General features: G+C 30.9%; 2 protein-coding genes across 5 annotated transcripts in view; one reads left to right on the top strand and one right to left on the bottom strand.

Annotated features, from left to right (window-relative positions):
• LOC129965442 (TRPL translocation defect protein 14-like) overlaps positions 1-6,021 on the top strand; it is a 37,976-nt gene extending 31,955 nt beyond the window's left edge. For all 4 annotated transcript variants that reach the window (XM_056079310.1, XM_056079311.1, XM_056079308.1 and 1 more), the window contains one exon: positions 2,861-6,021. In XM_056079310.1, coding sequence (XP_055935285.1) covers positions 2,861-3,077 — 217 coding nt within the window. In that variant the 3' untranslated portion in view covers positions 3,078-6,021. The remainder of the gene's footprint in view (positions 1-2,860) is intronic.
• A 35-nt stretch (positions 6,022-6,056) lies between these two features.
• Positions 6,057-13,040, bottom strand: part of LOC129965445 (phospholipase A2-like) — a 59,310-nt gene continuing 52,326 nt past the window's right edge. The window contains exon 5 of the mRNA XM_056079312.1: positions 6,057-6,801. Within this exon, the coding sequence (XP_055935287.1) occupies positions 6,708-6,801 (94 nt within the window). The 3' untranslated portion in view covers positions 6,057-6,707. The remainder of the gene's footprint in view (positions 6,802-13,040) is intronic.

The following is a 13,040-nucleotide window of genomic DNA, read 5'->3' on the forward strand; positions in this document are numbered from 1 at the left end:
ATCTGCACTTTATTTATTTTCAACTGCTTAACTTTTAAAATTATTTTAATATTAAGGTAGTGAATATAATATATTTCTGTTTTCAAAATTTATAAAAATTATTCAAAAACAAAATTCCTTTGTTACATTTATTCATCTTTTAAGAATGATTATCCTTGTGTAAAAATAGTATTTTTGTGTTTATTACCATCATTATCTATTATATAGATTCCTCTTTTGTGATTTTAAAATAAAATTATTTGTGCTAAAAGTTTTACAAGGTATGTTGTCTATATCCTAATAAAAGTCAGATGTTTACTAACATTTGATACTTTATTCAGATATGTATTACACTCCTTCATATTTATTTTCCTCCCTTTAAAATTGATTTTATGGAAAATGTAACCATTTAATTTAATTATGACTTTTATTTGTCTTAAAATCTTTTTCTAGTCACAAAATAATAATTTTATATCTTCTTCCTTTGAATTCAAATGGCTAAATTTAAAATGAAAACATTAACTGCCTGTGTAGTTAAGCAATTTTAAAGGACTTTTAATAAGGACTTATTTTTTAAGGTCCTTAGATAAGGTTGTAAAAATGCTTGTTTTTTATGCAAGTGTTTAAATTTTCCTTTTGATGGCGAGAGGTTCCCATTTCACCTTGCTAGATCTGCCCAATTTAGACTCTTATTTTCTTTATGATGTGTTCAATGCTCAACAGATTTCAATGAATCCAGAGGTCAGTGGAAAAGGTTTTACCTCACTTTATGGAAATACTGATAGAATGAATATAATATATCTTTTTTATTTATCTGACTCTTCTTTCACCTCCTTTGACATGTTTAGATAGGCAGGGAAAATCCTTTCTTTTTACAGATAATTTTATGTATTCATATAAAACCATTAATGTTGGAGGTTTTTTAACAGTAATTCAGTATTTTTCTATTTGATTATTTGTTTGTAGAGCAATTGTTAGTTATATTTGAGCATGATTTAGTGGCTTGCCATTAGTGAATTATTTAAATATTCTTATGTCAATTAATTTTTACTAAAGTTTAGAACTTTTGAACTATATGCTAAAAAATGTGTTTTCATTCATTGTAGACTTCCAAATTGAATATGTTCCAAAATTGAAAGTAAAGCATAGTGTTTAATACTCCAGAGTTACCTACAAGTCATTAGTTACTGTTGCTAAAATATACCAAAAATTAATTAATGCCAATAAAACTCCTTTTTTACTTTTTTATTTGCAAACTATTGAAAGAGAAAGAAATGCAATCACCAAAAAATTCAAACTTTAAATTCTGCCCAATCTTCTTGATTTAAGCATTTTTGGAATTATGTATGTATGTGAACAAGATAACGTAAAAAACTTTGACTTGGAATTTCTTAACACCAAATTTGTTGATTTCTATCACAAAATCCATTGCCTTGAAGGGGTTTGTTTTATTTGTGTATGCAAGTACTCGTGGACATGATAAGATCAGTGAAATTTGGCAAAGAATTTTAACATCTAAAGTGTGCATCCATATCAAAATTTTGAACACAATCCATCAATGAATTGACCATGTGTTGGTATTTATTTCTGCATGCACATAAATACCGTAACAGAAAAATGCAACAGCTTAAATAAATGAACTGTGAAAAGTTTTGAAAATTATTTTCATTTATTTTCATGAACAAGCATCTGATGAAAGAGAAATACATTGAAGTAGGAAATGTGAATGCAAAATATCATATCTAATAACATCTATGACCACACAATGCTGCCTGTCAGAATCTGTTTAGTAAATGCCACAACATAGATAAATGAAATTTGTTAAGTGATCTTGTTTCTAACATCGTTGTATGTTACAATTTTAGATTCAATTGCCTGGCCAAAAATTTCTGCTCATACAAATTGAGAATTTGAGAAACCCTAGCCCATTCAAAATGTTGTCTATTTTTGTGGAAACAGATGGCAAAAGAAATAGCTATCATTGGCATGAAGTTAAATTTGATCTCTTTACGGAAAAAGAAATTTCTCTTAGAAGAGGAAATTACTGAAAGTGAATATAAAGCTAATCTGAATTGTTCGTGAAGTTAGAAACTTTTCACTATTAACAATATCATATAATGAATAGAGAAAAGTTATTTTTGCAAAAATTGAACCAATCGAAGGATTTTAGGCAAATCTCTAAATGGAAACACCCTTTTATTTACATTAGTAAAATTAGTGTTTTTAAATTTGCAGTTTGTTTACTTAATCTTTTTTTTTCCCTTGATGAATTGACATGTTAATAAATCATCTTTTTTCCCCTTGTGTTGTTAATTGTAGTGTAATTAAATAATTTAAGATATGAGTTGGAAGTCTTTTAATAAGATTTATCAAATGAAGCTTACATAAAAAACATTTTAAATAACTTAGTTTCATTGTTGGTGAAATAATATATTTGATTATTCCTGGTAATATTCTATGTTTATATTCATATAAAATTGGGCATTTATTTAATTAATACTCAACTTATTGAATCCATAGTTCTATAATAAAAAAAAATCCCTACATTATGGTTAGTTTTTATTTTTTATTTAAAAGAGCTTATAAAGTGCTTAATTTTTAAAATATAATTAGTCTATGCACCCTGTTTAATATTATTTAAAGAAGGTTTCATTTTGTCAAAATTTTAATCATTATCTGAGAAAAAAAATTGTGGCTGTTTGTCATATTACAGTCAATGAGATTTCTTTTCTCTGCAGTTAGCAAATCTCTTTATAAAATCCTTCATGTTAGGATGCAGAATTTTAGTAATTTTCAACAAAGTACTCAGCTATATTAAAATAATAAGAATATTGCAATACTTGTACTGATTGTTCATATGATTTTGTATGTTTTTTATTAGGTGTGAAGGTTTAATTTTACTTGAGACCTACACAACACTCAAAGGAAGGGAATTGATTGGACGCTTGCCTGCATTTTTGAATGTCATTAAAGAAGTTACTGGGAATCCAGCTTACTCAATGTTTAACTTGTCATTCAAGGAAGAGTGGGCGCCCAGCAAGTTTAAGAATGAAAATAACTGTGTTGATGGAGCTTACACAACCATCATTCAAACCTAATTAAATGGTCAGGTTTAAATTTTGTTTGAGATTAGGGTAATCAAGTCACATTTTTTTAAGTACTTATTAAGTATAAAATTGTTTTGTATAAAACTGTTATTTATGATTAATTGGGATTAAATTCATTATTGTATACTATATGCTTTAGGTTTCAAATAGAATCTAGATTGCAAAGTAAAAAAGAATAGTACGAGAAAAAAATTAGAAATATAATTACACTAGAAGTGTCAAGATGTTCTGTTAGTATTTTCCTTTTCTATAGGTCATTCTGTGGGCTCTTTTTATTTATTTTTTTTCAGAGACTTTTCTTTCACTACCTTTATTTAAATGATGGGAAATGCAATTGCACTTGAATTTTGTTTTCTTTAGTTTTTTTTTTTTTTTGTGATCTGAAATACCAAATGTATTAGACATTTTTAAATAGTTATTGTTATACCTAAAAAACTGTTTTGTACTAGACTAGTACCAAATATATATGTTTGTTCCTTTGTATATTTATTTGACTTTGTTTTAAGTGTAGTATATGTACTTAGATTGGATGAGACTGTTAATGCCATGTTTGTACTTGATATAATATATTATATTTGGTATTTGTTTTCTTTTGTTATATTAAAATTTTACAAGTGAAGTTATATTCCCCTTGTAAAGTTTTTTAAGACAGGACTTCTAAAAAAGTATTAAATAAAGCTTGTTTTAACAGGCTGAATATTGCTTGTTCTGCAAGCTATCTTTAATGTATACACATAAGAATATTTCTTGAGGAGAAATCAAAGAATTTTAAATATTTTGAAGAATTTGTTTTTTGTTTCTGTTAGACTTTTTAATATTTTATAAAAAATGGAAAAAATGGAAAAAAAAATGTATTTAAAATTAATTGTGAAGAATATTAAAATTGTTGGCAAGTTCCTTCCTTGTGATTTCTTTTCAAGCTTACAGATAAATATTAATACTTGAGTAATGGATTTCCCCCCCCCCTATATTAGTATTATTTTTTAAGGCATGTCAGTATTTTTCAGTAACTCATTGCTACCATACTTGTTTTTTTTAATATTATGAAAATACCTTATGAATAAAATTAAAATTTTAAAGTAATAAATTATGCCACTGTTAGAAAGAAGTTTAAAAAATTTATTTCATTGTGGTAGATTGTATTTTGTATGAATACTTTCCTTTGATAAGTTTTGACAATTCTTTAAAAACATTTGTAAAAGATTATACCACCCATATCAAATGCCTTAATGCTTTTAAAAATGACATGTTCTGCTAATTTCCTTTTATACTAAATGTATTTCTAAGGGTAATTGGTATAAACTTTTAGAAGGATGTGTAATGTTTTTGTAAATTTTGCTGTACTGTCATGGAAAATAACCTTGTCAAATGCATGTGTACTTGATTTTTATTTGTTTAGGTAATTATTTTTTCCAAAAAAAATGAAAATTTTGCTTTTAAAAAATTTTTCTTCCACCAGTATTATTTTATAAAATTTTCCTTGGATATATTAGTATTATTTTTTATTTAAAAATTTAATTAATGAATTTAAAATTATTAATTTCACAGATATGATGATTTAATTCCCCAATTCATTTTTCTGTGATAAATTTTTTTTTATCACGATATTTGTGTATAAAAATTTTTGTTGTTAAAACCAGTTTACCATCTTTTTTTTCATTACTTTGTTTTATATCATAATTATATAGTATCTGATACTGATTAGAACTGTAACTGCATTTAACATTATGTTATGATTCATAAGTATCCATCCTATGGCTGCCTTTTTTCTTATTGTTAATTTTTAGTTTGCATTTTTTCTCCCCATTTCACCATTCAAAACCTCAGTGATTTTTACATTTTTTTTTTATATTTATCTCCAAGATAATAAAAAAACATTCATATCATATTATCATAGGTATTCATAATTAATTTTAGATGACTGTGCTTATTATTTGTTCTCTGGGAACATATTATACATATGTTAAAATGACAATTTTTATAATATTAGGTTTTTCTTTTGTTAAATGTAACATCTTTCTGTGAAAAATTACCTTATTTCACCACAATGAAATCAGAGCATTAAATTCCAAAATATTTTTATAACTTTCATTTTTGCCTTACAATTTTTTAATAGATGTATAAACAACATAAGAAAAAATATATAACTTTTATAAATTTTCTATGATGTTCAGTTTAATGTTTTCATAATTTTTAAGCATAATGTGAAATTGTCTATTTTTCTAATTCTAAAAATTAATAATTTTCATAAAAGTTGCAGCTAAATTTACAAAGAAAATTATTTTCTATATAAAATGCTTTGTAATAAACTGGAGGAAAGGGACCTTATTTACAGTTGGTCAGTATTTTTTTTTTTTTTTTTTCATTTGTTGCATGCATTTTTGTCCCATGTTACTTAGAAGAAAATAGTAGAAAATCTTATTCCCTTTTTAGAAAATTTAAATTTAATAAAAAAATTAACTTTTCCCCAATTTTCAAAATGTCACTCTAAATTCTTTTTTTAAAACTTAGTTTCAACTGTGATATATTGGTATTTTTAACACTTTTCAGTATGGAATCTCAGATGGGTTCACCCACCTCCCCTTATTTTATAATTTTTTTTTAGCCCTAGATCTGATTTATGTTTGTATTCTTTGGCAATTTTTATAAATGGCTAAAGTACTTGTGTTCATGTTTTATCAAAAATGGATTTCTTTTATTGGCTTGTTTAAACATTAATCATTCCCCCTTTTTTGCATAATATGATTTTGGTTGTTACAAGTACCTTTTATTTTCATGTACAATTTTGTTAATGTATTGTATTTGCATTCTGATTGGCAAGAAGGCAGTCTGGTTTGTTTATAGTAAATTGTGAGATTTTCCAAAGAATGACAAATCACAAACCTATTTTTGTGATTATGTGATCCATTTGTGAAATAAATCTTTAAGAAATACATGAATATTTTTCTTTATTACAGATGTTTACCATTTCACACTTGAAATCCTATACCCAATTTGTGCAAATTACCTTAACAATAAGAGGAAGAAATATATATTAAGTAAACTATATTTTACTTTTAAGATTAATTAGAATTTTTAAATATTGATTTTACTTTCATTATATCTATGCTTTTAAGCATTTATTTTACAATGTACAAGTTACAAAGTATATATACTTAAGAGAAAAATTGTTTTCAAATTTATTTCTATATTTCAAACACTTGTTTAGCTAGGTATCATGGGCCAAAGAAACTACTTTATAGAATGCTACTTACTTTTGGTATATTCTTTAAATATGAAATACAAACAGGGGGAAAAAAATTGCTTTAGCAAAACTTTGAGAACAAAGAATCATTGATTTGATACTTTATAACTCTTTTTTTTTTTCTTGCATTATTATTGATTATTATTATGTGTAACCAAAGGGATGCTTCAATTAGTACATAAAATGTGTCTACTTATAAGATAGAGCTCATACATGCTACATTGCATTTAGTGATGGTAAAAAAACTGGAAATTTGCATAATACTTTAGTTTGTTGCATTCGCCATTACTTTTTAAAAGCCATGTATTTCTACAGAATTCACTCATTGTTATCTGCAATCTCCTTAGCTGAGAATGATATTATTGTCACTCATCCAGTCAGTATTTAAGAAGGGCTACACTTGTTTGCATTTTTTTGCTGTTAGGATCCGCTCCCCATTTGATGCATCTTTCTTTTCCATCCGTCTCTGTCCTGTAAAATAAATGTATACTGGATTATGGATTTTTTCCCCCTATTCTTAATTAGTTAAATTAGTTAAGAATTTTGTCTTATAAACTGCTAATGTACATTATTTTCCTTTAAAAAAAAAAAAAGGCAAAATATGTTTTCTAGCTTCCCCAGTCTAATAATGAATATGGTCTGAAGATATGAAACTTCTGTTTGCTTTATTCCCCCCCCCCTCCTCCCTCAAAGCCTTTATTGAAGGAGGAAGGTTTACATTTCTAATTATATTAAGTGCATTTTTAATGATACACATTTTTTATATTTTATTTATTAAAAATCGGCAAATGTTTGTAATCTAACATAGATATTAATATAATCAATTTTACAATCAGAATTAATGATTTTCATCCCTAATAAAATTTTAGTCCCATTCTTATAGAGATTCTTCTTCAGAATCAAAGACTTACAAACCTACCGTATATGGTGTCCTGGTGCATGTTATGGCCAAATATCCCCTTACTATTGTAGTGTGGAATTTTTCGCATTGTGAAAAATATATTGGTAGAAAGGGTCTATTATATTTATTGCTGATTTGTTATAATGTGGGATATTGTTTAATTCATTATGTAAATATTTGGCACATTTATTTATTTTTATCATGTGAGAACATGATATTGTTTTGGTCAGGGAGTTTTGAAGCTCGCGTAGGCAATGAATAATTGAAGCTCGAAATCGCGTAGGCAATGAATAAAGCATAATTGGCAATTTTCATCCTCATTTGCTTTTACCAGTATTGCCTTATTATTATTATGTATGCTTTGAAAGCAGATGCGTTTTTAAGAGGTTGACCTGCTGTTAGAGAAAATGGGTTTCACCATAGAAAACCTACAGGGCTATAGTAGACCCCCCCCATAAAATCATCTACTGCGCATGCGCAGATGATTTTCGTTATATCTCGTAAACTACACATGTTACACATAGGGTTTTCAAAATAGTAATTCTATGGGGCTATAGAAGACCCCCATGGAGTCATCTACTGCGCAAGCGCAGATGGTTTTCGTCATATTTCGTAAACTACATATGTTAGAGACATGGGATTTTCACTTAGAAGTACCCCCCTTCCAATTTTGGATCCATTGCGCATGCGCAGTACGGATTTAGCTTAATATCAATGTCGCAAAGCAAATCAATGTCGGGTCGACACCATAGAGTTCCTATGGGTCTTGGGATGTCGATGACGTCAACTTTTGGTCAGACCGGAAGTTGTTATATCTCAGTTTGTATGCAACGTAGAGACGAGTGCGACCCGTCTAAACACTCGTCTCGATGAGTCGAATGACATTTTTACCGACACTCGTGTCTCAATAGGGGCCGAGACCGGGTCATTTGCTCATATCATTGGATACTGCCCGTCAAAATGCACGTAACGATACGAGTTTCACGTTGCTACTCCGAGTGATTCGCGAGATACGAGCTCTCAACGTTGTAAAAATTTGAATTTTCGACCTTGTTTTTGCAAAAACTGTCTTTACGACTGGCATCGATACAATCTACTCGATGTCCTCTATCGAATGATGCCACATTTATGTCGCTTACGTTATTAGAAGCCGAGAAACGGAAAAAGAACATGATGTTGTTTTGGTTGTGGGGGGGAGGGGTGAAGCTCGAAATAGCGTAGGCAATGAATAAATCATAAATGGAGTGGCTTTCTCCCGGTGAAGCCTTGCAAAGAAAAAAAGAAAAGGAACGAAAGAGCAAGCAGAGGCCGGAATAAAACCTTCAATCAACAAAAACGAATGATGAAAATTTAAAATTAGGAACTGATTGAATTAAACATGAACGTAAAAACAGCTTTACAACGGGAACGAAGAAAAACACAGAACGCCTCCATTAGGATTCTGAATCTCAACATTCAACGCAAAACGTCTCCGTTTCGATTCTGAGTTTCAAATATCGCTTTCTAGCTCTAAGCAATTCATCGAAAAAATATTCTCACATGATAACTTGAAATTTGGGATAGCAGATTTCAATTTTTAAGCTTTCATTTTCAATTTTTTTTATTTCCCAATAAAGAAAGGAAAAAAAAATAATAATATTTTTCTTAAATTATTTGCAACTATTTAAAAACTTATTGGGGGAGGGGGAAGTCATGTATTCTAAACGTAACTATTCTAACTAATACTTCTAATAAATAACAGTGTTATGTATCCGAGTAAGCAGCAACCTGGGTTAAAAGAGGTAATCGAACATAGTCTTATTTTTATATACTTGGATAGCAAGTGGCTTGATACAAAGGGGTTTATCATTAAAATGATCCTACTCAGACCCATCTAAAACTCGTTCTACCTCTCCGAATTTGAAGAAACATAGTGTTTTACTTTATTGGATCATGGGAAAAAGATTTCTGCAATAAAAATAGCTCCATTTTTGATCACCAGGGGGAATCTTGATGCCTAAAGGACAAAAAAAAATCTGTCTGAATCTTTAAAATTTGCTCAATTACAAAATGTGCTCCATTGGCATCAATTGTGTTGAAAGCGCATTATAGCGTGTTCAATGGTAGCGCGAAGAAAGTCTCGAGTTATTTCAGTGACATGGCGTGCAATGCTGCCTTTCAGCTCAGTTAAAGTCTTAATTCCTCTTCCATAAACACGGTCTTTTAAGGAATCCCCACAATCAGAGATCTCAGGGATATAAATTGGGTGAACGAGGAGGCCAGACACCCGGAAAAATTTTGGATATCACATGATCCTCGCCAAAGTTTGCACGAAGCAGTTCTTTGACTTAGCGTCCAACGTGGGGAATTGCTCCATCTTGCATGAAGACTGTGGTCTGCAGAATTTGCCGCTCTTGCAAAGCAGAAATTCACTGTACCGTGCGCTTGTGACAGAGCACTTCTTAGGGCCTTGAAGCGATTCCTTTTAAACCTCAAGTGACACCAATCGAGTACTTGCTGAAAATAACTGGAACTGGAGGAACTTTCAACCACAACAGCACCAAATTCTACTACAGTTTCATTCGCAACCGTTTCCATCCTGTTCCTGGAAGCAGATCCAAATCTCCAGTCTCTTTCAATTTTATCTTCTTGAAACCACTTTTCGACACGGGACCTTTTCGCAATCCTTTTAAACGACGATATTCGCGCAGTGTAGTAAGCTATTACTGTCGTTTTGATAAAACAGTTTTACCAGCAAAGATCGATCTTTCTTCTGTAAGAGTATGATAAAGGAACGCGGAATGATTTTCGGGCTCTGACAGCCAGTCTCTTTACAGATTTGACTAATTTGTATAAGGAATTTTTAAAAAGTGTCATCTGGTGGTCAAAGTTTGATCAATTCTTATTGCAGAAATCGTTCCCTCATGACCAATATAATGTGTGCACCATGTTTTATCAACAACAAAACAATATCGTTTTCTAGAGGAGTCAGAATAGGGTCACTTTAGTTATAACCACTCTGTATGTTTCGGTGAAATTTTATTTCCAAAATCTCTAATTTTGCCAAGTAGCTGCTGAAATTTTGTTGAAATAATTTATTTACGGAAAGAGAAATTCATTGCCTCTGCGACAGTGCAAGTTTTTGCTGTGTGGAGATAATGTTAATTCTGTTTCATGTGAATGCAGCATTCGTATTCGCCATAAATTTAAAAATACGTGATTTTTATATAAATGAGCAGACAGTTCATGAGATTATTGTTTAAAATGTACACTGGTGTCCAGAAAGAAAGCATTATTAATAAGGAATTCGGAATGACGGGAAACGCGATATGCGACAGTTACAAAATAAGAAAAGTTCGATAGCAACCACTTCTATTATCAGTTAACGGTTATAAGACTTAAGGGAATCTTCTGAAAAGGTCAAACTAGTATAGTTAAAAAAATTTATTTTTAAATAAGTTTTTTCTAGTATTAGAAGCACTGGAATACAGTAAAAATTTGAGAAGTGGAAAGAACCAAGGACGAATGGTCCTTTCGCTCTCAACCTAATTCGACTTTAAACTTCGTATTTCACCTTCTGGCTTAAATTTTTGGAATTGGCGTTTTGGACCTTTTCATTCGTACCTTTGTAATTTTTAATGTGCGCAATATTTGAGCGCATATAATTTTTTAATCTGAATTTTTACACAATATGGTTTATATTACTACGTTTTTAAATAATATAAAATTAGAGTGTTTTAATACATGCTATGAATTTTATTCCTACTTGATTATTTCAAACTTTGGAATTTTATATAAAAAATAAATTTTTGACGTATATATTAGTTTTTTGCCCTTTTATGACGGACTTCCCCCTTCCATGCAGTTGTTATCTTTTTGCCGTGATCAGCGGCAGTGAGGAAATGCTTTTACTGTTAATCGTATTTAGAATGGGGATCGTTGGTAAATTTTATTTTAATTTTGTAGTTTTTCAATTATTAATTTTGGGAATAATTGGCTATTTGCTTTTGTATGTGTGAAAATTTTCATGTTGATGCTAGTGTGTTTGTCTTCTCTCTCCAGCTCCTGAGATCTCTAAAAAAATTGTTATTAGATTCCACCTCCGCTTATGGATAAAACTGCCTTCACTTCCAATCTTATGGATCTTGCACCCTATCTGTCCAATGTCTGAGTTGGGTAGTATATTGTAGACAGGCACCTTATACAACGAATTACCATTCTTGCAATGTCGAATCCCCATGCTTGTGGATAAGGTATCGGCTCAAAGAATTGCTCCAAACGCCCAGAAGACATTTTTTTTTCACTTCTGGAATGGAGATTGGTGGGTGCGGAAAGGCGGTAAGTCGTCTCCCATATATTATCGATTAGATTCAAATTAGGTGAGTGAACAGGCCTTCCCATGCTTTGAATAATTTCATTTTCAAGAAAATCGTCGTTCAGGTTCACACGAAGACGAGGCGCATTATCATTCATATATATAAAGTAGGACTGACAGCGCTTCAAAACAGGCTCGAGAAATTCATTTCGGCAACTTTTAGCAATCGCAAACTCCGTATCATGGTTATAGAAGTCAGCGCAGTCCCTCAACAGAATGTCTATCCGTGCATGTCTCTTCTTGATAGAAAACAATGTCTTTCCTTGTTAGGAATTTGGACCTCATTCTCTTAGTATAAGGAAAATACATTCTGGAATTTGCAAGAGAATTAGACATTTTTTTTACAAAGCAAGGTTATTTCGTTTCTTACTTTCTAAGCACACATGGCATTTCTTTGTAGATTGTTTTTATTGATCAAAAATATGCGTTGAAAAGAAGGGAAGGGGATACTTTGAGCATTCGAAACAAAACAGAATCGACACACGACTCTCGGCTTGCACTGCAAACAGTTCTTGACTTCTCGAAGACATCGAAATCTACAGTGGCGAATGAAATGAACGGCATCTCCCAGACGTCTTTATAAATCAAGAGTCATGCGAAGATGTTGCTTTGATATAGAACAACGTGACTGAGTCTTTTATAAGCAATCTGTGTGGGAGTTCGTACTTCTGTGACGGCTGTAAGTGCGGAATCCAGTTTCTCGATCTCCCTGACGCTGCGCAATTATCATCGGATGTCGGTCTCGGTGCACGACTGTGGCTCTCGCTCCACTTGGTGTTGGTCGTCTGTTAACAATTAGAAGCTTTTACTACAATTGGAATAGGTCACACGTTGGGGCACATTCAGAATTCCAGACACTTTGATTTGCGATCGTCTGGATTCGAGCATTCCAAAGATTCTTCCCTTTGACGGGTCCAATTCCTGTCTTATTGCCATCATTCGTCCTGTTTAATCGTTAACAATGATTCTTCGCGCATGAATTGCACGAAACCTGTCTGAACTGTTCATGTCGAGTAAGCATGTTTATTCGCGTTCCGACGCTCGCCTTCAAGACGACCTTTTGTGCTTTTCAGTAAATCTCATTACAGACACAAATAAAATAGCAAAAATCCTTTTAAGCGCAACCACTAGCTAAGTAGTTTCATTCCCATGTTACTACCTTACTCAGTTGCTGAATAAAAAGCATTAAGAACTTCATGTTCACGTACCCTGTGACTGATCACTCAAATCGACATTTTGCGCATGAGGGCATAAACTGAAATGTTTGGCACCTTCAACATACGATTATTCAAAAGTTATTTTGAAAAAATTAACAAATACTTATTCAGATATTTTTGTTCTTCTTATTTTAAAAACTATGCATGAATTTTGGAAAATAGAATAAAACCATTTTCTGGAATCGACTTGTACCGGCTCGCATTATCAATGCGATTAGTTGACAAAGGATGATAATGC

This window comes from Argiope bruennichi, chromosome 4, assembly GCF_947563725.1.
Source record: "Argiope bruennichi chromosome 4, qqArgBrue1.1, whole genome shotgun sequence".
Taxonomy (NCBI): Eukaryota; Metazoa; Arthropoda; class Arachnida; order Araneae; family Araneidae; genus Argiope; species Argiope bruennichi.